Source organism: Chlamydotis macqueenii, chromosome 3 (genome assembly GCF_036417535.1).
Source record: "Chlamydotis macqueenii isolate bChlMac1 chromosome 3, bChlMac1.mat, whole genome shotgun sequence".
Classification (NCBI taxonomy): domain Eukaryota; kingdom Metazoa; phylum Chordata; class Aves; order Otidiformes; family Otididae; genus Chlamydotis; species Chlamydotis macqueenii.
In genome coordinates, this window is record NC_141558.1 from 25,678,397 (window position 1) to 25,704,730 (window position 26,334).

The 26,334-nt window shown below is 41.3% G+C and overlaps 1 protein-coding gene across 14 annotated transcripts; it reads right to left on the minus strand.

Annotated features, from left to right (window-relative positions):
- Positions 1-1,017: 1,017 nt before the first annotated feature.
- Positions 1,018-26,241, minus strand: CILK1 (ciliogenesis associated kinase 1). 14 transcript variants are annotated; one of them, XM_086743610.1, is made up of 17 exons: positions 25,942-26,241; positions 25,681-25,807; positions 25,202-25,320; positions 24,820-25,097; positions 20,597-20,776; positions 18,632-18,686; positions 16,977-17,098; positions 14,889-14,968; positions 12,554-12,686; positions 11,923-12,094; positions 11,196-11,363; positions 7,674-7,970; positions 6,420-6,610; positions 5,614-5,765; positions 4,222-4,350; positions 2,555-2,668; positions 1,018-2,089 (listed from the first exon to the last, which is right to left on the minus strand). In XM_086743610.1, exons 5-17 carry the CDS (start codon positions 20,695-20,697, stop codon positions 1,935-1,937), a joined length of 1,869 nt encoding a protein of 622 aa, XP_086599736.1. In that variant the 5' UTR covers positions 20,698-20,776; positions 24,820-25,097; positions 25,202-25,320; positions 25,681-25,807; positions 25,942-26,241; the 3' UTR covers positions 1,018-1,934. The 14 variants fall into 14 exon arrangements, with proteins under 14 accessions (XP_086599736.1, XP_086599729.1, XP_086599731.1 ...); XM_086743603.1 differs by having other exon boundaries at positions 20,597-20,855; XM_086743605.1 differs by having other exon boundaries at positions 20,597-20,855; positions 25,202-25,374.
- Positions 26,242-26,334: the final 93 nt, after the last annotated feature.

Below are 26,334 nucleotides of genomic sequence, written 5' to 3' on the forward strand. Positions count from 1 at the left end.
TTAGGTGCCTGCGGTTACGTAGGATGAATCCAAGCCTCGGCAGCCCCTTCTCGTGACTCATTTGTCTCCTGCTCCCGCTAGCAGGAATTAAACATAGGCAGCAGACTAGTTAAATTGCCTACTTAGGTCTAGGGATACTTAGGACGGGTTCAGGGTCTTTCCTCTCAAGGCCAAATATTCAGTGATAAAATAAATTAAATGCTATCTAGCCATAAATACAGATATTTATTTCCACCAAGAGAAACAACTGTCTTTCTAGTTCTAACACAAATATACATCCTTCCCTTTCCACTTACCCAAAGACACCATCAGCATGTGCTTTAAAAAACAAATGTCTGCTTTATTTTGCTGCTGTGGGTTGGCATCACTGCTCTGGGAGCAGTTAGGGCTGGTCTGGAGTTCCTACTTGCTATGAACACATAACGGAGTAGCTGAACACGTAACATGTCCTTGGCATGTGTAAGTTTTGTAGGCATACTGTTTTTTTAATGCATAGACACTTTTTCTCCCATTTTGTCCTGTACTGTCTCCCTGTGGACTGAGGGCATAAAAGCAAAGAGTGACCAGCTTCCCTCACGGATCCCCGCGTAGCACTGAGCCAGCAGCCCACGCTGGGGTACAGTTTCCTCAACGTCCAATACGTTCTCCATGACAAGTACTGAAAATTCATTTTCTCTTGTATATGGAGTTAAACTGCTGTTCAAAGAGCTGCACCAGTTTCTGTGAAATCAACAACAATTTTTGAACAGTTTTTAGCAGGACCAGGTAAGATTCCAGTAGAGCCTGGGAGCCTAGTTTATGGAAGCTGACAATATTCTTTACATTGTGAGCGAAGACTTATTGATGTGAAAAAGAACTGAAGTAAGCTTAAACTGACTAATTTCCTCTGGATTTTTTTTCCAAAACTGATTTAAAGCAGTTGTGAAAATTAAGTCAGCTGCAAAGATACTGGTCCTTGACCTCTGCTGCTGCCATATTACTGTGTTCCTCCAAAATCAGCTTTATAATTGCTAGTACTGTCTTAAATATGTATTCAGATCTTATATTCCCAACAACAACAAAAAAGCAGCAGCAGAATCTGATTTTGCTCCTTAGAAATCATTAGAACATTTAAATTCATTTAATAGAGGTAGGTCCACATTCTATTTCATAGTGAAAAATGCCAAGAAGCAACTTTGAAGCAGGATAAAAGAGGGCTGTGTCAGAAAACAGATCCACAGAAGGGTGTTCACCTTTACCAAACAATATTCATCAATTTGGTAAAAGCAAAAGAATGGAGCTGGAAAGCTGGGCAACAGTCCAATAAAAACCTTTTACAGCAAAAATAATTTTATAAAACAGCCTCCCACTGACTTTCAGCAGTCTCTCAGCAACTGCAAAGGAGAGTTTAGACTGTTAAGTCACTCATTCCTTTGATGTCAGTACAAAGCAAATGAGTCTCGGACAACAGGAGTGTGGCATCATGACGTGGCATCACTGAAGTTATACAGCCTCGTTTAGCACAGAAACTTCAGAAAATGTCTAACGAATGCCCCTTCCTCAGTCTCTTCCACTGCAATATTGCACCACTCTGCTTTTTTAACCCACTTTTATAAAAAAGTTGAATCTATTAAAGAAAAAGTTAAATTTTAAAAAAGTTCAATATAAAAATTTATCTTATAAAAATGCCAACCAACCTAAGCCATATATACAAAATGTATCGGATTTATGAAAATAACTGAACCCAATTATATAACAAAACAATTTTATACAAAAAGGTACAAGATTGCATTCAAATTAGTACAAATAAAAGGTAAAAAAACCCTTCAAAATGTCTCATTCATAGAAGATATGTTTCTTTCAAATTTACAGGTATATAAAACAGTATCAAATTGTCTCATGTTAGCCACCATTTCATGGGAAACACGCACTGGTTCAGAGAGCATTTCCACACATCACCGGCGAGCGCCATACTTGGCAGACCAGTCAACACGCCCATGGATCGGCTGAGCAGCTGGTGGGAGAGGCATTAACCTCGGTGTGCTTTTTGTAGGTGAACTGAATGATGGCTGTCCAAGATGGGGTCTTACTGACTTCAGAGAAGCATAATCTAAGGGACAGAAGAAAATGCCATGAGATAAATGTTCAACGAGTAGCTGCCCATGTTGAACAGTAACTTAATGCAGGCCTAGATCCTTATTTCTGCAGGAAATAAGCCTCCTTTTTTAATAGAATTTGCTGATGTGAAACAATAGTGTATCCAATCTCTAAAACCTCATCAGACAAGGAGTAATTCTATCATTGATTTGACAAGTGTGAATTCTGTGCCAGCTCTCACACCAACCTCTAGGTCCCATTGTTTATGAAATACGTGGTTTTGCCAACAGCATATTTCAAAGTAAAAATAAACCAAGTCCTCCTCCATATGACGTCCTGGAAGGTTACAAACAGTAGTTCCTGTCAGTCAAATATTTACAAATAAAGTAAAGCAAAGAGATGTAGTTCAGTGTTGCATATATACAGCATTACCAGAGTAACGAGCAACGGATCAAGACACCTTTAGTACCGTACTTACTAGAAGATGGATCCACAACTGGTGCTAACTGAACCCTCTGCCCAGCAGAGCCTACTTCCTTCTTCAGAAATGAAGGGACATAACCACTAGCTAGACCGCTTGATCCTATGGGCCCTGAAAGAAACGGCAAGGAACACTTGAACTCAACACAACGGGTCTCCCATACTATCAACAGATGACAAAGGCTTGCACTGACGGGTCATATTCAAGATGAAGCCTGATCATGGACTGATGAAAACAAGAACTTCATTTGAAGACACTAGAAATCCACAGATCCTACATGCACCTAGAAGGGCCATTTCTGCTTCTCCCCGACATCTCAGCTTTTTCAAGGTTTCTCAAAGCTTTCAACACTTAGCATTTCAGTTGGAATTATTTTGTTTGACCTTCAGCAACTGGGTCCTAAGATGAGCAGGAACGGATCTGACTGACCTGTAGAATTAGCCATAGAAATTGGAACAAAACCAGTTATAAATAAAACAGTCTAGGCCCATAGCACAGATGGACACTAAACAAGTTAGCACACACAGGTCAGATTCATGGCACATACGCCTATAATGTACTAGAGCAGTAAAGCAGGCAAAGCATATTTTGGGAAATAATGGTAGTAAGTAAAAAAAGAAAAAAAAAAAATCTAATGATATCCTATGTAGCTACAACAGAAGCAAAAACACGTAGAACAGCCAGGAAGGAAACATGTGCTATGTATATAAAGGTTTTCATGTAGTTTGGTCATTTACAACATCCTCCCACCGGAGACTCTTTAAAGAACAATATTCTGATTAAATTATCTCCAAAGTTTTTTAAAATTTTTTAATCCAGAGTTTCTAAAGGTCCAAAATGCTTCTTTGGGCCAAGATTCAATATAAATTTTCAGAATCAAACATTTTCATAACAACATATTCAAAACAAGTACTGGACTGTGGAACTGTAACATCACATGAAAACCTGAAGCCAAGAAAGATTTATAGAGGGAATACATAGATACAATCCAGAAACACCAACATGTTTAAGTATATCTGGTAAAATGTAATGTAAAAGTCTACAAATTAATTACTTCAAATCAAATAATAGGGATTAAATACCTGAAATACCAAATGCCAAAAAAACCTGAAGAATAAAAATTGAAGGAGTTTTGCTTTATGCCTGAATTTTTTAAAGCTAAAATTATTCTACTATTTTAAACAGCATAAATTTAAAAACATGATGACAGATTTTATTTGCTTTATTCACATAACAAGAGTATTTTGTATGGCTAGTTCAATTTAGACCAGCTTCCTCCTCTATGATAGTCATTTACGCACCAGCTGGCCTAAAATAATTTGGAAACCAGAAAATATGACTTACAAAAACTAACTAGAAAACTGAAGGCAAGATGAAGTATTTCAGGTTGAACACACCTAACCAGTCCAACCTTCTATGCATTGATACTTCAAACCAGACTTTTGGGGATTCACTGGAAGAAATTACTATGTTTCCGTGTAAGGTAGTCTCCAAATCCAAGAAACAGTGCTCATAACTGATTTTGACAGAAAGAACAGACACAGTAGCAAATATCTTTGGAGAGGACAACGTATTAGAAATGAGCGACCCTAAAATACAGCTATCTGGAATTGCAGAGACATGACCTACTATCTTTTCTCAGAGTGTTAAGCACAGCTTCTTACCTGAATTCATCCTGCTAATACTTCCTCCCAAACCAGAAGCTTTCCCAGGCAAACCAGAATTGGGCCAGGAATTAGATGGAACAGACTCTTTGTTTGAAGTGGAGACTATGCTACTCCTTGTGCTTATTCCTACAGCAAAAATGCAAAAATTACTACACTGGAATCTCTGTTGTTACACAGGCTTGCATTCATTTCATCTGATGCACAATCTTGGAGCAGCTGTCCAGTTGAGTGAACTGAACCAAAACCTTTTCACTCTAACATGCCTCTGGGTTACTTCCCTTCCTATCATAGAGGAACGCTGTAACCAGCCGTAGGCCCTACTCCTGCAAAGACAGCCGCGTAAGTAGGGCCACTAGCATCAGTGGCTGCTTATGTCAGTGGACAGGATCCTTACACCAACGCCACAAATACAAGTACTGTACTCTTCTTTGGTGTACCTACTGAAACCACAAATCATGTGAACAGTTTGCAGTAGACTTTGTATGTCACATATTATTTGATCTAACATACATCTCATATTTAAGCAAGGTATCTAAATCACAAGGATGTACTCACAATTTATGGTAAAGCAAAAGCAGGCTTGGGATCAATGTGTTTTACAACCTCCTCTAGTAACACAACTTTTAGCTACCAAAACTCTACTTAAGTGACCCAATTTGAAAGCCATTGAAATTCATTGTTTCAGGAAAAGACTGAGTTTACCATCATGATACCTTCTAGTTAACTTAATTAATTTTGAAGTATTAGTCCTACAAGTTAAGGAACAGCTAACACTGCGTTTATATTATGAAAGAGGATACATTTCCACTCAGCTCATTTTAAATACAGGCAGCCATGCTGTCTATCTCCAGTACTTCATCCTGCTCCAGTGCTGGTCTCAGTACAGTAGAGGTTAACATGAAGACAGGTATGCAATTCCTCTAGAGACACGGATTTGCATTCTATTTAACTCCAAGCTACACCGAAGCATATTCCCACTACTAGTTAGCTTCTGTTGTTCATGGTATTATATACTTATGAGGTAAACCTAGGGCACTTTCTTTTCCAGTCTAGAAGACCAGTTTTATCCTTAGGGAAACAGGAAATAGCTTGGTACATTAACAGACACGTTCTAACATACTTCAAAGTACAAGAGAGTATCCAGTAGGAGGAAGACCTGCTAACAATCCTGTCCCCTTCTTCTAAGCAGGATTAATCTCAGTTGCTAGACTGCTAGAGTATACTTTGTATCATGGCCACCTACATTAGCAAAGCTCTTGCTGTCCTCATTGTCTTCAAGCAGTAGCCCCCCTCCACAACCTCAAAGGATAAAGCCTAATGTACCACTGACTTATTTCATACTGCTGTTGGAATTACAGGAAGAAAAAGAAATAAGTATTTTTTACTAACCAGGTAGATACCTAGAATGTCTCAAATAGTGTTGCTTTGCTGCAGAAACTCGCAATGTGGGAGTGTCCTGCCGTGGAAAGGTCACAAGGGAAGGTGCACTGCTGCCAGAGCCTACAGCATCCAAAGGCTTCAGGTCCAAAATGCTTTCAAATCTATAACGCAAAAATTGCTACACTTAGTCCAATTCTTACAGCATACGTTTATCCCTGGTTGGTCTTCCAATCTCCATCCCATCTCCAGGAATCATTTCCTCATATTGTGTTCGCCATAGCATAAACGCACAGACAACAGGGAGTATTTTCAGCCTGAAGCCATACAAGTGCCCCTGAAAATCAGATTTGCACTTCTAGTTCCCTTACATATTGCTTTTATAAGTTTTTATAGATCACTCAGTAGGTTTTTCCTCTACTGTGTGTGATCCATGGAAACTGCAGCTTAGAGTCACCCAAAACAGTGTATAGACGTGGCATATGTCAAAATGGTTCATATGTGAAATCTATTTGTGAAATACATATTAGAAGATTAACTTGGGAAGACTTAAGCTAAGTATCATTTTCAATGGGGGAAAATGAAGAAGGAATTGTATAGAAAGGTACATTGTCCATCAAAAAATGTGTTGCAATTCAAAGATCAGCATTCAACTAGTGGCAAAGGCAAAGCAGGAGAGACAAGCTGCATGTCTTTTACTGGCCTGGACGTATGTTTCAAGATCCATAGAAACCATAAAAAGTAACACTAGGAAAGAAGAGGCAAAGCCTAAGGAAATAAGAGCAAAATGTACAGGAACATAAAAGATAGAAACTTACCCACAAAGAGTTTCATCACTCTGCCTCTTGTTGTTTTTCAAGTCCATCCTTGTAATGGAAGAGCTGAAATCGAGGTCTTCCAAGTCATCCCAGTCTTCAGAACTCTTCACTGTTCTAGGAAGATGTCCCCATCTTCGCCTTGGTTTTGCTTTAAGTTCACCATTTATATTCTCAGTCCCAGCAGATGTTTTCTGTTACAAAGATTGAAAAGAAACAAACCCATGCAGTTACACCCCAAACCAGATGATGGGAACAAAACCAACTTTTTTTACTGTCTCAAAGAGTAATAGTGGTAGTAGAGCTGTAACAACAGAATCCTAATCTTTCATTAAACACGCTAAGAACACAATCTGTAGCCTCTAGACATTATTACTTATCTTCTGCATTTCATCCTGTAAGAAAGTATCTTGCACTGACAGTAGAATAAATTTCTTCGGTCTCAATTCCTATTCTATTTATACGTCACAATACACCTCCTAAGCAATTAGCTCACACTCAGATTTTATTTCTTGACCCACTCTGGGAGTACAAAACTGCATGCACATTCATGTTTCCACAAACCTGTGCCTAGTCATTTATAAAACATTGTTCTTGAAGGTTCCTGTGTGTCTTCAGCCATTTAAGCTCATTAGTACATTTCAGTCTTGTGCAACTCTGCACGTGGCCAGCACAGACCCTAGTGAAGACTGATCTCTCAGCAGCAGCGTTCACAGTCTGCTCTCATAATGAATACAGTTTCCTTGTATAATCAACAGAAACGGTAGGTTCTTATGCTGAATGAAGTATCTGTTGTTTTCCATGGCCAGTATGGAAGCCCAAAGGGACTATTATTCTCAGTCACATAAACTGGATTCCTTAAACGGATGAAGGCAACAGCCCCCTCCACCTCATTTCAATACTATTTAGCTTAATACTTTTCTCTCTGGCATCTGTTCCATTAATATCCTGACCACCGTATATCCTTTTTACTTGTATGAAATCACAGTGTCATCCTTTAAGTGGTGCTTCACAACAAAGGGAAGCATAAAACGTCTTTGAAATGAGAAAGACTTGCTTGTTTTATAGCAATTTGACTTAGATTTCAGAGTAACTTCCAGTTTCTAGTAGAAAGTTATAACTATTCTTTATTTCCATTTCCCATTCGTTTAATAAAGTATAAGAAGCTTATGAAAGAGAACAAAAAAAAAAAAACACAGTTAAGGAAAAATCACACAGTATATCAGGAAGTGTATCTTATGCTAGATGGACCTTTACCTGCTGAGGAATCTTATTGTGAATTGCAGGCAGAAGAACCTGGTTAGACTTGTCCTCCTGTAAATAGTTACCGTGCTCAGCCCCAGAGTTGTCCGTCTTATATGGGTACAGCACGTGCTGAGAAGACTGGCTTTGTTGAAAAGGCCTCGACGAAATGCGGGTGTGAGGTTTTGGAGGGGGTTGTGCCGGAGGCACAGGCTTAATATGCAGAGATGATTTATTATGCAGTTCCTTTGGTTTCCCCAGTTCCTGAATGCCCAGGGCACGCCCAACCTGGAAGTACGGATATCGAAGTGCCTAAAACATAATGAAGATATTACGATCCAACTTAGGAAACCAAAGGTTTTAACTTACTTTAGCCCTATGCGACTGTACAAATTTAATTTCCTTATTTCTGGGATGGGAAACTGCAGAAGAGCTATCTCTCAACACCAGATTCTATTGAGTACAAACCACTTCAGAATAATGCTGCCAATAGTAGAAAAGTTTCAACAGATACCAAGTTATCAAATCCTCTGTGGACTCGCCCAAAGGAAAAGGTTCCGCAGAAGTAAGATACTTAACCATGCAAACACATGCAGACCTATCATCACAGATTCAGCCATCAAGACTTGAATGACCCCAGAGACATCCCACCTCTTCCATTCCTCAGTTTGAAGACTGAATGAAGTGAAAGAAACATAACCCTAATGAAAATCTGCCTATTTTTTGGAAGATATGTTCGTAAAAATATATTTATCCTGCCTTACAAGTAATTAAGGAGTTGTCAGTAAAGGCAATTAATTTCTTCCTATCTTGCTGTTTCAGGTATATTTACCTTCCCTTCCCAAAGACCTCTCACTGCAAAAACCTAAAAGCTCAGATTCCTCACCATAGATACACCTTACTGTAAAACATGTTAGTAGCTCTTAATACAAAGTTATAGTCAGTAGTTTTTTTGCTTTTCATTACCTTTGAGAGTTCTTAATCTATTTTATGTTTTAACTGCTTTAATTAGCTTTAAAGCTTTTTATTACAATTTGTACTGAAGGTCTGATACAATCACAAAGGTTCAGCTATGGTCCTATTGAAGTCAAGTCAGATTTGAACCCAGAATCACATCTGTTTTTCAAAAGGTGCTCTGCTTGATTTACACAAATGAAATTTTATGCAATTTTCCATTAGGCAAGGACAATGAATATCTTGTGAAACAGAATCTGACTTGAGAAAGCCAAGTTACTTTGTATAAACAATGCATACCCTGCTAACAACTATGCCCTTGAAGAGAAGCTGAGACTGATAAAAAAAAAGAAACATCTTGCCCCAGAAGGTGCTGAAAGCTGGATGTCTGTCAAAGGATCATGACGTAAGTAAGGATCTGCACGGGAAAGGGAGAACCAAGATAAGCAAACAGTAACACGGCAGACATGGCCCTGAAAGAGCAGGATGATGCCACAAATCTGCCATAACAAAGAAACTCCAAAACAGGCTCAAGGAGAGCAAACCTGCTAGAGAAGCTCAAGCAGATAAGGAGGGATCTGCAGCATGAAAACATTCATTAAACTAAGGAGATGCATACCCTTGCAGGTGCATAACATTGATAAAGATTGTGAATGGTCAACAAAATTTCACTAATTAGCGTCCTTAAAGTGAACTCTCTCATTATAATATGAAAACCACACCTCTAGTGCTAAAATCGCCCCCTCCTCAGACAAAAACCCCTACTTACCGAGCACGTGTAGTAAACTTAAAAAGTATTGTACCTTTAAACTAATTTAAGAAAAGCACTAACCACCTGTAGTTACATAGGTATGACTGAAAAGCCTAGCTGTTATTCTGAATTGTATAAATAGGTAATGAAATTGCAACCAGGTGTGCTAGCTTTGTGGAATTACCACCTAGCACCTCTGCACAGAAATGAAATAAATAAATACCTCTGCTCTGTGTGTAAGATTGGCATACTGCACACTCGGTAAAAGAACCCAAATTTGGGACAACATGCTCAATCCATTAGTTGGGTACTACCACTACAGTACTGATACCTGAAATCAGTGGCTACCACCAACAACATAACTGGACCATTACATGTGCTATACTGACGGCTTGGGCTGTGCCTGCGTATGGGATGTTAGGACATTACCTGCAGCATAACTGAGCCAAGACTGCCCTGCAAACTGCCTTGCATAAGCTAGCTTTATCCAGGCAACACTGAGCTGGGTGAGCTGACAGTGAGGTGGACTGAGCTGGCTGAATGACCAGGCCCAGAGGGTGGTGATAGGGGAATAAAGTCTGACTGGAGGCCAGTAGGTAACCGTGTACCCTTGAGGCCAATGCTGGGGCAAATACTGTTCAACATCTCCATTAACGATGTTGATGGTGGTGCAGAGTGCACCCTCAGCAAGTTTGCTGACGACACAAAGCCAGAAGGAGTGGCTGACATGCCAGAGGTTTGTCGTGCTGTCATCCAGAGGGACCTCGACAGGCTGGAGAAATGGACTGACAGGAACCTCATCAAGTTCAACAAGGGGAAATACCAAGTCCTGCACCTGAGAAGAAACTTCACGCACCAGTTCATGCTGGGGTCAAACACCTGGAAAGCTGCTCCGTAAAAAGGGATCTGGTAGACACCAAGTTGAACATGAGCTACCAAAATGCCCTTGCTGCAAATAAGGCTAACGGTATCCTGGGCCGCGTGAGAAGGACTGTTGCCAGCAGCTCAAGGAGGGTGATCCTTCCCCTCTGCTCAGCACTGGTGAAGCCACACCCAGAGTGCTGTATCCAGTTTTGGGCTGCCCAGCAGAAGAGAGATGGACAGAATGGAGAGTGTCTAGGAAAGGGCCACGAAGATCATTAAAGGACTAAAGCATCTCACATATGAGGAATCACTAAGAGAGCTGGCATAGCTCAGCCTGGAAAAGAGAAGGTTCAGGGGAATCTTATCAAAGTATGCAAGCAAATAACTGAAGGGAAGGTGCAAAGAAGATGGAGCTACGCTCTTTTCAGTAGTGTCCAGTGACAGGACTAGAGGCAACAGCCACAAACTGAAACACAGGAGGTTCCCTCTGAACATCAGGAAACCCTTTTTTACTGTGAGAGTGACTGAGCACTGGCACATGTTGCCTATGGCAGGGGGGTTGGACCGGATGACCTCCAGAGGCCACTTCCAGCCTCAACCATTCCATAATTCTGTGGCACGTATCAATAGCAATGAAAGAACCGCATCACAGCCTTTAGCCATACATCCTGCCTTCACCCTGCTGCAATTCACAGTGACTAGATTATACTTAATTCAGGTGTACTATACACACCGCAGCCACACATTTGATCACTAACCACACACCCCATGCAGTTGAGGTTGCATGCAAAAGATTGATTACTGTCTTTTAATTACACCCCTTGATCTTGCAATTTGTTCTTGGCTTCTGCTCATCTTCCTTCTAAGAACTGCACCCTGAGCAACTGTTAAGTGACCCTCTATAAACGGTGTCTCACAGTGAAAGGAAGTTTCATATGCAGATGTGAGAAAAACAAAACCAAACAAACCTGACTAGCTGTTGGCCGCTTCTTGGGGTCCCACTGCAGCATGTCTCTCATAAGCTGCACTGCTTCACTGCTAGCGTTAGGTATGAGGGTTTTTAGGTTGTTAGGTACACACTGAGGCCAGCGAAAATTCATAGAGGCTGAAAGCTGGTAGCCTTCAGGCCAGTCATTCTGGAAGAACAAGATTTCCAATCACAAAGGAAGTTCAGCTGTAAAATACCATAGTGCCTAAGTACACTAGCGTATATTCTCCTATCAGTAACAGACTGTGCCCAGCTTACTGTAGACTGTTTTAAAAATATCAATAGAAATTTTCACCTCAAATATCTGGTGAGAAGTAAGTCTTGCTTTACATCTAACCAAGTCAAAGGCACAAATGGAATCAGGAGGTAGGAGTCTTGCCATGATTCCCACTTCTAGCCTCTTACACCATAGGTTTATAGGAATATGCAAGAGAAAATTAAACTTCCACCTAATAAAATCACAGTCTAATGACTTTGCTGTTCAGGGGTCTATTTCTCCTCCTCTATATGTTAGGTTTTATAGAATAATTACATAATGCTTATTTCACAGGAAATAAGTTTTAGTTCAGTTTACTGTATGTGAGATTGATGCCATACAACAGCAGTAGGTATGAAAATTAATTATTTATATGCTTACTGCTGCTGTGCCATTCTGTATTGTAGAACACCTCTAGTATTATTGCAGTGTGGAATGTCACTGTAGCTACCTTCTTTGGAGTCCCCAAGACTTGGCAAATTTTGAATATAGTATCAATTTCACTGGCGCCTGGGAAGAGAGGCCTCAGTGTGTAAACTTCTGCCATTATACAACCAACAGCCCAAATATCTATTGGAGAACTATAGCTGGTGGATCTCAGGAGGACTTCAGGAGCCCTGTACCTGTAAGAGAGAAAAAAAAAGAAGAAACAAATTCCAACAATCAACACAATTCAAATAGACATACAGGAAACCACTCAGCTCTACATTCTTTGCTGTTAAGCGCAAACATTCCTTAAAATGCTCCTATCCTCTCCTACATGTAAGACTTCTTTTTTTCCTACAATGAAGAATTAAACCCTACATAAGCTCTTGTAAGCTTTCTTATGCCTTCCTGACCTTCAGCAACCCCAGCATGTCCCACCTGCCTTACCAGGCCCTCTCTTTATTCCTATGCTGCTGCCATCTGTAAACTGTCTTGCACTGACTTAAGTTTTTCGAACTTTGCCAAGCTTAAACAAAAGTTTCATAAAAGAGGAGGCATCAAAAGTGGTATTACCTTCAGCACAAACTTAATACTTTACTTCTTTAAAGGCTTGATTTTAAAAGTTTCACACAATGTAGGCGAATAGGAGCACTTACCACCTTGTGGATACATAATCAGTGTAAGGAGGTCTAGATCGGATTTCTCGGGCTAAGCCAAAGTCGGCTATTTTCACAAGTTCTGGTCCCATGCAAAGGAGGTTTTCGGGTTTCAAGTCTCTGTGAAAGAACCCTAAAATTCAAATGAAATATTGATGTGCATTGCAATGTCACCTCCAACTGTAGCCTTTATTTTCTACCTGGATTGTTTTGCTTTAGTTCTTATTGCTGAAGTTTCAATAGCACAACACAGAGTTCAAAATCTTATGTGATCAACAGAGATAATCAGTATAACGGTTGTTCAGTCCAGACTGTGAAGTACAGTATAGCCAAGCTGACTATCTTATAACAATTCAGAACATTCAGTCAGATAGCTCCCTTTTAAGTGACACTTCTTTAACATAAAAAAAAAAAAAAATTACACCATTTTAATGTTAGTTTGTTAGTTTCATTCTGATTGTGTGGAAACTGTGCAATGAAGACATAAAAAAAATTACTTCAAATGCTCTTTTGAACAGAATACAAATTAAAACATGAGGTAATGTTTTTTGTGCTTTGAAGCTTCTTTTTAAATCTGAGAACAGAATAATTTGCAACCACTCAGTTACTCATTGCCCCATCAGACTGAGGATCTCAACATATTTTTTAGTGCCCTCTGCACTCAGCAAAACCTGGTCACAAATGAGCATTTGGCAAGAGCTTTCTCAATACAAATGAGCGAAGAGGGCTAGAATATTGCTGACTACTGTCTCTGAAATTTGCTTCCACCCTTAGTCTAGAAAACTTGTCCTCGTGCTTCTTTCTTGGAGGCATCTGAGACCACTGTTTCCTATATACAGCTCCCTCTGCAGTAGCTTATCAGAGCTCTATGACCTCCTTTTCAGAGATCTTCTAACATGCTTAGTTTTTTCCATGGCTTTGAATGTGTTCTCACAGACAGCAGAATAAACATTCACATAGAATGTGTCTACACTGTCCAGTATAACTATATTAACTTTTGTTTGCTAGATTAATGGATGTTAAAGTGCTGTGGATTTTTACCAATCAGCAGATAACATCCTTCCTAGGGATATTAAGTAGATGTTATGGTGGCAGCTTGAACTACTGCCTCTTTATGGAAGGCACCGCAGTGAGCAACGGAGCAATCAAGGTTGTTTTTAGCTCTTAGTACGATTACTTCTGTATTTTGCTGTGCAAACATGCAATACACCAACATAATGCTTTTAAGGCAATTTATTTCATGTGAAAACTTCTAAAAAGAGCAATCAGTATTTCCAGATCTTTCTATCTACAGATTTACAACATTTTGGCAGAAATATCAATCTAGTGTGTAGGGGGTCAGTGAACACAGTGAATTTTGTTTTGACACAAAATTGTTCATGCTTTATAGCCACAGTAAATTAAATAGCAGAAGGTATTCCCAGAGGTTGTAATCCATTTGACAATTTATTAAAAAAAAGGTGGCTTTGATTTTTGCAAATAAATCATACTATTTTTCTGTTTTAAAATATTTTGCATCTCACTGGAACAGACTGGAATTTTTAGTTTGGTTTCAGAAGTGTATCCAAGCCCCATTAGAACAGAGAATAAAACCATTAGCTTGAAAATGGTTTGCAAAACAAAGTTAAATGTGTTCTTCAAGTGAACTGAAATGCTGGTCCTACAAGCCTTTAATTTCCAGGACTTTGGCCACTGATGTTATTTTTTCTCTGATAACCCCAAGAGCTGACCAGCAACATACAGTACAATGTATTTAGCAGGCAGAATTGCAGAGGGCAGCAAAACATGGTGAGCAAGTTATCACTTAAATAAGTTGTTTTTTTTTTATTAGTTAAGTGGGTCTTGTTACTAGTGACTGGTACACTAGCTTTAGCTTTTATCATTACTGTAAAAATTAGTTGAAGGCCAGGCAATGAAAGCTGTCAGTCACTCAGATTTTGTTAAGTGTATCTTACACAGAACATGAGTTTTATTCAGGTATCTGTGTGTACCTTGAGAAAAGAGCAATTTTTCCTCTATTCTCACCCTCAGGGGACCTCTAAATCTATCAAGAAGTTTACCCATTAGCATCATATGAGTTTTAGAAAGTGGCCAGCTGCCAGTCTGAGAAAGTAGAAATCTACAGAAAAGGAACTGAGCAAATCTCCAGACTAAAATATCAGGCAACTATAAAATATGGATATTTTCAGTAATCTGAATCTCTCATATAGTGTCATTCTTTTGATCAGGCCCTTTACTAAAGTTCGCAATGCAACTGTTAGTGTACTCATTAAAAAACTTACACAGACATTCTCTTGCTCCAATTCAAAATGTTTTACCTGTAAACATAACCTACCATGCTTATGGATAAATGCAAGCCCTTGCAGGATCTGATACATAATATTCCTAACTGTAGACTCAGGAAACAGTTTGTTTCTGTGGGATAAAATAAAAGGGAAGAAATAAACGTTAATTATTAAGTTCACACATTAGCTTATGCTATCTAATGAACCAAAGATAAAAGGTAACAATGACAACAAAACTGTTAGATATATTTTAAGTACTCTCATGTAGTTTATTTCTGCAATAAAATTTACACAGTATTTGCAGAACTGCCATATTAAATTATATTAAGACTATGTGGCATCATGTTAAGACTATGTCGGACAGCGAAATTAAACAGGGGGGAAAAAAGGAAAGAAAAGAAAAAAAAAAACAAACAAACAAAGAGAAGAAAATTGGCCAAACTGAAAACAAACACAACAAACCTTAGCATGTATAGGTCATCAGGCATGCTCCTCAAAACAGCAAGGATTCATGTTACTTTAGTGCTTTTTCATGCATAGTTTGTTCTGGCCTCTCCTCTACAGCATATACAAGATACACTTTTGATTTTTCCCTTGTTGTTATCTAATAACTGATGTGCTACTTCTTTCTCTTCTGTCGTCTGAAAAAAAGTCCTATCTGCTACCACTGAAAACAAGAGGTTCTCCTAAAAATATTCAGGCAAGAAGATCAGCCATGGCAGGCAGTTTAATGACAGCCCCTCTTACCAAAAGAGGATTCTGATCAAAGAGCTCTGTACCAGCTGCCTCTGTACATGCCAAAACACAGTATGGCTGGGTTGGGGTGGAAATCAGTGGCATTTTTATTCAGAAAGCCTAACAGCGAATGAAGATGATGGTCTGGGCCTTACTGAATTTCCTGAGCTTAATTCCTCTCAAAAAAACCTGACCATCACGTATTTCAGAAGTGAGATCAGCTACTAGAGTCAGCTTTTCATATTTGCTTGCTTGTTTTTTGAATTACAGCAGAAAGAGAGTTATATTTCCTCTACAGTCCCTTCCAGGAAGACTGGCAATGTTAACTGAGACTTCAGCAAATAAATCATAATTCTAAAGGGTTGATTTATACAACGTCTAACCAGTCTGAAGCTCAGCTAAACTGTAGAGGACATGACGCATAGCACACTTTTACAGACATCTGTCCTTTTTGTTTTCATAAGGAGACGGGATATATCAAGCATTTCTAAGAAATTTGTAAAGATTTATATGTTATGCACTTGAACGCCTTTCTCAAGGTTCATCATTTCATATAATTAAAAATCAGCATCCATGTATATGTGCACAATTTAGTTAAAGTTGTTCTATACCTGTGCATGCATAATCAGTATTTTTATGCTTTAAAAGGTATTTTATGTAGTATTCACAGAGATGTACTATAAAAATAACCTTACTTTATTAAATCAAGGAAGATTACTGTCATCTCCCAGGCTGATTCTATGGCCCATAGAGAGAAAAACGGCCTCCTCGCAGAACAACTCAAAGCAGAGAGCTACTTTGCCCCAAATTATCCTCTGGAGGATGCAGTCATGGTCCAAAGGCTCACACTAAGACTTTATAAATGTTCCAGTAAATATAAAAAAGTTAGATTTTATTGAGAATGCTTATAAATAAAATACAGAGTCTTTGGACATGACAAATTGCAAGGAAAAAAAAAATTCCTACAACCAATCCAGAATTTGATCCCTCATGATTACTGTTGCAATCACTTTTTATTTATTTATCTATTTGAGGAAGAGGTGGTGATACCACACTCTAATAGAAAAAGTATTGATAGTTGGAGTAGCTACTCAGAAATCAAAAGTTCTAGGTTCAATGTCTCCTCAGCGTGAGGGCTGTTAGAAGTCCACAGTTCCTAACTCTCAAAACAGTGACCTAATTATGTGCCACACTAATCTGGGAAAAGACACTGGAAACTGTCATTAAACCGTTTGGGATATGCTCTAAGGTGACAGCCACAGCTCGTACCTGAGCACAGAGTTTTAAGCCATAGTGATGTAAGCCTGAACAAACGATCCAGAGTTCTTTGAAAAGTAACAGGCATGTTAAAAGCACATTACGCAAGTAATTAATTATCAGGAATGGGTGATGCTGTTACATACCTTTCTTTCATTAACTGATAAAGATTTTCCTTCATGTATTCAAACACAAAATACAGATGATCATTTTCCCTGATAACTTCTTTCAGCTTTACTACATTGGCATGGTTTAACTTCTTCAAAGACTAGGAACAGAAAATACAAACAGGATTTTACAAGGGTCTTACTCTAATGAAAAAGAAAAAAAAAAAAAACTATTTCACTGATGCAGAAGATTTGATTTAAAAAAATTCTTCAATATTTTAAATAATCAGACAGTTCTGAGAACAAAGACCAGATCTCCAAATATTAGCAGATATATATACAGTACATGTATCAATTTGATGTGCTGGTCATTCAAAAGCCACTATCTGGCATCACAGTAGGCACCAAAACAACTGTATTTTTCCTGTAACTAACTTCCTACCTGCAGAATTCACACTCTTCTTGTACTTGCACTGGCAATAGTCAGGTTAGACTCAGGACTAAATATAAGCCTGGAAATTATTCCTTGGTATTGTGAATTAACTCTGATGGGCAGCTGAGCTGACTCATCTGCCCTGGTGGGATAGGGGAGAGAATTCGAAGAGTAAAAGTGAGAAAACTCATGGGTTGAAATACAGACAGTTTAACAGGTAAAGCAAAAGCTGCACATGCGAGCAAAGCAAAATAAGGAATTCATTCAGTGCTTCCCATTGGCAGGTAGCTGTTCAGCCATCTCCAGAAAAGCAGAGCTCCATCATGTGTAATGGCTCCTTGGGAAGACCAATGCCATCACTTCAAATATCCTCTCTTCCTTCTCCTTCCCCCGGCTTTTACTGCTGAGTACAATGTCATATGGAACATCCCTGTGGTCACCTGTCCTGGCTGTGTCCCCTCCCAGCCTCTTGCCCAGCCTCAGCCTACTTGCTGGCATGGAAGTGTAGGAAACAGAGAAGGCTTGAGGTTGTGCAAGCACTGCTCAGCACTAACTAAAACATCCCTATGTTACTAACACTGTTTTGGTCACAAATCCAAAGCACAGACCCATACAAGCTGCTACGAAGAAAATCAACTCTGTCCCAGACAAAACCAGCACACTTGGGCCTTCATTCTCCCTTCTTTTTGGATTTTCAGTATATTCGTCATTTATTCTTGCTGTAGCAACACAGTACCAATCCGTGGCACTCTAAGAAAAGTGACCTAGGTTTTCTGCACGTTTGCAACAGTGCTATCAAGGACTAGAAATTAAGGGAGGTCTGTAGAACACATTTCTAAAGCTTTGTTGTTGTCAGAACTTCATGTTTAATGTCTGCCCCCAAACCAACTACCCAGAAACAACTGCAGGTACAAAGGTTACTGCGGAGCAAAGGGTTCGTGTTCTCAAGCTCTGAAAAACAAACACCAATCAACTCCAGGGTCTGTGATCAGAAATCTCTCCCACTCACTCACCACAAGAAGGAAGCAGCTCTCTACAGCCAACTGATTTTTTTGTAAGACTACAGAATTTTAATAAGAATTTTTGTAAGACTACAGACACTCCATTCAAATGCAAAGCCAGGAAACAGAACTGTAATGCCATATGCCACAGCTCCTACTGGGGAGAGTTTTTGATAAAAGGGGTGGAAAGAATTGGATGTTACCCCAAAACGTGACAGGAATTGTCTAATTTAAAGCCAACCATTGAATGAAACATATACCTTAACCTCTCGAAGGTTCATGCATTCCTCCCAGGAATAAAACTTTCTTTTCATTCTACAATAGCAGAGGGGAAAAAAACGATTAATAGATGGTCAACATCAGCTGGTCTTAGACCCATAAGTCTCATTACATCTTAACAATTCAGTTCTTCCATCACCATATAAGGTGTTATCTCCTTTGTAAAAAAAAAACAAAAAAACCAAAAAAAAACCCAAACTTTACAGCTCTAGACAAGGTACACTCTAATAGAATTTTAAAATATTACTATTACACAGGATTGGCTTTTTTTGTATAAATATCTTGCTGCAAAAACTTCAGAGCCTTCAACAAGTCAGGGCATACTATTTTTCTTTTCAGTATACAATGTGGTGGAGTAGAGTCTAACTGTAAAAAGGACAAGGATTATGACAGTTATGAACAACTCAGACCAAGTTTGGAAACAAATCTAACGGAGACCAAATTAAATCACTTTACTGAGTGTCCGATTTTATCATATTGTTCTTCCTCCTCTATATTTTGATTTTTCTGTAATTTCAACACTTCTCCCCTCTAGGTTGTATTTCTTTGTTTTTCACCGCTCCCTATGTTTCTCTCTCCTTTGCGAGTTGCGTCTATCACGCCAACTGCTTTTCGAATTGCACCTGTCAAGCTTATACGCAACTCTGCTCTAACAGAAACAAACTGCATAGCAGATCTGTTTTCCGATATAACTCCGAACATTGTATTTGTGTCTAACATATGGTCCTATTTGTTCACACACACTTTGATTATGACTCAGTTCTTTCACATGTAACTCTGTGCTTTAGGATCAACAGGATGAAGGCTCACATGTACACATACACACAAAAGAACACAGATTAAGCTAACAAAAATACCCAACTGTGTAGAGTCTGGATTTCAGAGTGAGTTAGGCAACCTTTGAAGATCTGAATCTTTGTCAGACTTTAATAATAATTCAGTATTATTTATTACTGTAGTAAGTTTCCAGTTTGAAATCAGCTCTTATAATTAGAATAGTTTAAGAACTACAAGCCTTTCATTTCCTGAAGGGGTCTGGACTTCGTTGTTGTTGTTGCTGAAGCAGTGTTTTTGCAGTTACCGTCTTGTGCATCCAGCCACTAGGCTATTTGTGTTCTTACTAATACATTGCCATTACGGTGTAAGCTAAGAGAGTACCATCTTCTGATTTGTTCTGAAATTTTTGAGTTTCCATCACGTCGCAAAATGAAAATCAAAGATGTCTCTGGCAAGGTTTGACATAAGAAAAATACCCTCAGCACAGAGGATTTAGGAAGTTGCTAAAGCCAGATACTGACTGTTGATACAAAACAGTGTTGTACTGAAAGCTCTTTTGACAAGTATGTCCCTGGGTCATGGCTGGTATTTCAGGAAGGTGCCTGCAACGCTTTACAGCGGTCTTCTTACCACAACTAGGACAAATAAGCCATTTAAAAACTGAGGTCACTGCTGAGACAGCAGAGAAAAATCAAGTGGACTTCTCACGGAATTTTAAGAACATTTTGAGCTGAAAAGACCACTACGTAATAGCATAGAAAGGTACAGATAATGGACAGTGAGGTCCATTGTGTTAATTATCACTGCTGTACTAACATTGCACTGGAAATTAGACCATGAAGTGTATGTTCCATGTAAGCAGCAGGGAAGGGGCTGCAGATTCCAAAGCAGAATTGCAGAATACTTTAAATAATATACGTAATACATGTTTGACTGCATGCAGTAGGAGAGCACTGTTACAATAAGCCTATGCATCTCACCCTCTTTATCTTCTGCTGGGACTTTGGAGGATACAAGAAACTTGAGCTTCGCATACTGCCCCCACACAACTCCAAATACACACGTTGCATGAAATGCAAAGGACTCAAACCAGCATGACCAAGTGATGCAGATCACAGAATAGAAAAACCCAGACCATCCACTATTAAGTAACAAATGGAAATACTTACTTTTTAATGGCTATCAGCTCTCCAGATTCAATGCTTCTCCCTAGGAGGACAGAGCCGTAGGTCCCATCACCAAGCTGTCTAATAGTTGTGTACCTATTCATGATGAGGATACTTTAGCTGCAAGCGCATTTCAGTCCTTAGTGTTTCTTGTGATTCTCCTCCGAGTGTAACCAGTTCTTTCTGTGGCAGCATAAATATAGAGCACTCAGGACAGTGTGAACAGTTGCAGGAATCATGTTTTCAAGACTTAGCCTTTGGTCTGAAAGCACAGAACATAATCAGTTTGACTTCTGTACCCTTCCAAGATTGCTTGTTTGCAGACTCCATTCTCCTCCAAGAGATATTCCTTATAAGCTATACATGAACACCTGTCTTGGTCTCTCACCAGAAAGGGCCAGCCTGTATATGAAGGTAACTGGGCACATTCCTCAAATCCGCTCTTACACTAAACCTAGAGGCACTTTACAGCAAGCCTGCAGACAGCCCTAACGGGAGAAACTATTACTGAAAGCAGAGGATAACGTATCATAGCTTGGAAAAAATAGTTTGCTGTCAGAAAAATGAAGCATTCCAGTGAGGGCATCTGCTCTAGCCAAATTCTCAGACGTGCAAGTCACCATCCCACAAGCTGTACTGCCATCAGTTAAAACAAACCAATTTCCCGACTTTCCTTGAGGTCCTATGCTAGAGATACAGCCATACGTATTTCCTTAAACAAAGCCTTCAGAGAAAGAATATTACATTCATGCCAGGTAAGACCACATGTATTTCAGTACAGTAGCCCTTAAGCACAAATCAGTCTCTAGGAATAGTGGATACATCAGATTACTTATCCAACCTTTTGTCTTGACACTGCACGAACAATGGAATACTGACAATAAAGAAAGTTCTGATCCCCTGATTTAATCTAATTGCTGATAATACTTCCCACGCTTTAGTTTAGAACAAATGTGACCTATTTTAAGTAAGTGAATCATTCACTTGGAACAAAATAGAACTCCTCTGCAATGAGAGTCTGGTCCCCACATTCTGTCTTTCTCCAACTCTAACAGGACACCAATATTTGTGGAGGATGACTTATGCCTTTTTAGTCTGCATTTCAGCTACATTTTCACAATTTTCTTTTTTTTTTTTTGTAGCAGCCTTCAATCTCTCCTCCATCTTAACTTATTTTGCAAAGACAAATTACAATCTTAAAAGTAATGGGATTATGTTGTTTTAATTCTGAACTAACAACAGTGCAGAACCACAATCATGTAGGTGCAAGATGTTGTGAAGATCCTTTGTTTTCAGTCTTCTAAGCCTATTAGTCCCACTAACACTGATACAGGAACAAACAAACAAAAATGAAGAAATATGATGTTAATGTACTTTTTGCCAATTTTACATGTGTATAAAAAAGAAACATAATGTCTCTAACACTATCAATAGACACTGAGCAGTGTCTCAAACAGGCAGGAGGAATTGCCCCCTAGCAGTATCAGTTTCTCTCCACACACTCCTACAGAGAACCACAACCGATCACCTTAAATTAGAGGCCTAACCCCACATTTTGTACTACTTGCCAAGGAACATAGAACCTGTCCGTAACAACGGCACTTCAGAGTACCAGTTTCTTTTTGGCTGGTTTTCAGACCGTACACCTGCTACAAACATGAAGCTACGTTTAGGCAATGTTCTGCATCCAGGTTAAAAAGCTTTGCTTACTCCAGCTGGTCAATGACTGGAGGGCAAACCAGAAGCCTTGGCTCCCAGGCCTTTACTCAGATCCTTAGCAAAAATTTCAAACAATGACAAAGCTTTGCACGGTCTCCTCATTTAATATTTATTAGTATCCAAACAGGTAATTTTATACAGTAACTTCAAATCGAAACAGATGGGATGTGTGGATTTTTCAGCACATATTCCCAGTGCCAGAGTTCGGAAACTGTAATCCCAACAGATGTGATGGCTTACAATTCATGGACCATCATGGTGCTCCTAGCTTATCATTCACATATCCCTTTCCAGGGGACTGTGACTGCAGAGTGAACGAGCATCTCTGCCTTATGTTTGATAACCACAGCAAACCAAAAGATGCATAACATTGCTGGCAATAAGCACCAATGGCTGTCATGGACAGATTGTTTGATGTCTCTTGAATAGAAGTAGTAGTGAACACAACTGCCTATTACTTACTGGGGATACTAATTTAAGCCCCTCTCCTTTCCACAGCCACTGATTTTCACAAAACTTTGTGATTCCAGCTCTGCTGTCGAACATGACCAAAATAGACACATGAACTGAAGTATTTTTGAGGGATAAAGGGGAGGCAAAGAACCGAGAGGAAAAACAGTCAGAAAATACAGATTTCAGTGAGGAATGCATTTTAAAAAATGTGCCAGGATGCACAGAAATTAATATGACTCCTATGGAAGCACAAATCCACCTGTCTGAAAATCCACTGAACAAAACCTAAATAAAGTATTTTTTGGTTAATTAAATCAGTACCATTTCTTGTTAATAGTGAAGTTGTATTAAAAAATATATCTTACTTTGCAAGATTTATGTTCTGTCCTTATCACTTTCTGCTATGTCTCACCTTCAACTATGCGAACAAACCACAGACTGTTTCACCTAAGTGGAGTACCACTGACATCACTGAAAAGAGCACATGAGACTCTGGCAAGCAGTTTGCACAGCTACAAGTATAACCTAGTCTGGAAGTACAGTCTAGGCAAATTCACATCGTTAGAGGATGCAAGTGCAAACTGCAAAACTGTCTTGAAGTAAAAGAGTGTGTCAATAGTAAGTAGAAACAAGAAAAAGCCCTATTTTCACCATATTGTAACACAGTGTTCAGACTCCACCTATAAACACTTTTCCCCCACAGAAATTAACCAGCAAAGCCCCTTCATAAGCAAGCCTAATTTAATGTATCAAGACTACTTTCTAAGTATAACTCAAAGTTGCTATTTCGCTTATGCACACTTTAAATAACCATCCACTCCCTTTCATGGGCTGCAGTGCTGAGAACTGAAAGCGAAACTGGCTCGCTCCCTGCCAAAGCCGAGCATCACAAAAAATTCTGAAAATCTGTTCTGTGCGTTGGCAATAACCTGAAGGTGTTACTAGCAGGATGCGGGCAGAAAGGCGTGGTTTAAAGCCGCGGGTTTCAGTCGACGTCGTCCCAGCAGCTGCTGTTTATGTTTGTTAGCGAGGGCTTCGAGGGTGCCCCACGAGCCGAAAACCACGGCAGGAGCAGCGGGAGGCACCGGCCCTTCGGCAGCAGGAGGAGCCGGGCCGCTTGCGAGCGCGGGCCCCTGCGCCTGTCCGCCGCCACAGCCCAGGCCTTCGCGCTGAGGCGGTGACCGACGCGCAGAGTAACCCCGCTCCAGCCGTTTATCGTTCTGAAACACCGCTCCCGCCCGAGCGGGTCCCCCCGCGGCGACCACCGTGCCCCGCGGTACTCACGGCGTTCGGGTTTTCCCTCCTTCAGCCCAGCCCCGGGCCGCGACCCACAGGCCCCTAATGGCGGCGCCCGGCCTCCGCCGCCCCCGGCGGCTGCCGCCGCGGCCCTCTCCCGCAGCCCGCCCCGCCCCGCCCCGGCCCAGCTGCGGCCCACGCCGCCCGCCGAGCCCATGGCGAGGCCCGCCGCGCCCCTGGCTCTCCCCGCCCGGCGGCTGCGGGGCTCTCCGCGGGGGGGTTCACGCCCCACGGCCGGTCCCCTCGCAGGAGGGAGGGCAGCGAGGGCCCGCGGGCCTGGCCGGCGCGGCCTTGGCAGCGGGGAGGGGTTTAGGGGTCCCCCCAAAAGCGGGCGGCTGCTGGCGGGGAGAGGCAAGAGACGGCAGAGCAGCTCGGCGTGAGCCCCCGGGCGGCGGGCACTGCCGCTGCCAAACAGCGGATTACAGCTGAGCTGGGTTTTAATGTAATTAAAAAAAATATAATGAAAATCCCCTGATGACTGGCCTCTCTCACAGCCCCGAAGTGAGTTTAAATAACAAAACAGGAACGCAGAAATAGCAAATTGTAAACTCATGGCACGAATATCAACATCATAACCGCTGTCCGGAGGGCCCGAGCCTTCCTCACCGCAGCACCAGAAGCTCTCCCCGGCTACAGCGGAGTTACGCTAAGAAACAGAGGGGGGAAAAGGCAGAAAAAGGGAAACAAGGAGCAAAAAAAGTTGGCCCCGAGCAATTGATTATCGGGTCTAACTGTAATAATGATTCAGCAAGTCTTACCTTCTTTTTACACCCCTTAATTTAGGTTTTAAAAGTAAAGCACAGAGTTGCTTTTGGGCATTTGCAAAACAGGGTGAGCTGGTGGTGTAATCCAGGAGCGTGACGCACCCCGCTCCTCCCCTCGGGGAGTATTTCACATCAGAGAATCCCGCAGTGAAATACACCTCTTTAACAAGACATACATTAATTGAAAAAGCTGTGACGGAACTCCAAAAAACTTTGGATGCCCTGCCACCCCCTCATCTAAGTAGAGGCTGGTCTTTAGAACATTCACATTTCTGAAATTAAAAAAAAAAGAAAAGAATAATAATAAGAGAGTTAGGTTCCCTCCTAGGGACATGCACGACTCTCAGTGAAGGCAGCGGGAGCAGTGCACACTTACTCAGAAGAGATGGCTGCTTTTATTCATCCCTGTTACATCTCACGTGCACAAACACGTCTCAGTACCCAGCCTCCCGACAGCCGTAGCGCCCTGTTTTTCCGTTGTGAGAGACTGGGCTTCTTCATTCCCAAAAGAAGAGACAGGCACCCAGATAGGAGAAAAGCCCAGCAGTGCTGACTCCAACCCCAAACGAGAAGTGGTATTAAAGATAACCAGTGGTATTAAAGATCATCCCACCTCAAAACCTCAGCTGCACTGCTCGTCTCAAACTATTCACAGCGGGCCCTGCCAGCCTGCCAGCACCCAGAGCCTTCTCCAGCCCTCCCACGCTAACTGCCCAGCCAGAGATCAGCACCTGATCTGGCAGACGGCCCCCTCACTGGATTTGGGCAACTACCTGGATTTGAAACCTGCTGCTGGCTCCCGCATCCCACCCAGGCCGCAGCCACCTTCCCCCCTGCCCAAGGCTGAGCGCTCACCTGCCCCTCTCCCGAGCAGACACTGGCCTCCTTTTGCTCCTAAAAACATGCAGGGCCGTAGACAGGGGTAAGAGTTCACAGGTCACACGTAAAGACCCACACACGTGGTTTTCTTCTGGAAAAAAGGCTGTAATACAGATTAAAAACAAAGTTTTAGTCTTATTTTATAAAACCAGATGAGGTGCACAGAGAGCATGGAATGACTGCTCACTGAACTGGATGGGGAAAGGAGAGGGGGCCATGAGAATCACAGGACCTCACCAACGCTGTTCCCCATGGAGCCGCAGTGCTAACCGCTCCTTTGTTACCCGGGTTCTTAATTTGTCCGTAACGAGGCTCCGGTCTGACCGCGGCAATGGCGGCTCCCACACTGAGCCCTGCTCCTGCTGACACGGGGCTGAGGGGCCGCGCCGACGGGGCGGGAGGCCGCCCTGGGGAGCCCGGACATCGCCGCCTTCCCTCGGCTCCCGGAACCGGAGCGGCGGCGCCGGGGCGCAGTGCCGGGCCGGGCCTCAGGCGCAGCGGCGGAGGCCGAGCACACAGCAGTGACCCCCGGTGCATCGGCAGCCGGGTGGACTACGTTTCCCGGCAGCCTCTGCGCCGCCGCCGGGCGGGATCGGCCTGGGAAAGCGCCGCTTCCCAGCCAGCGCGGCC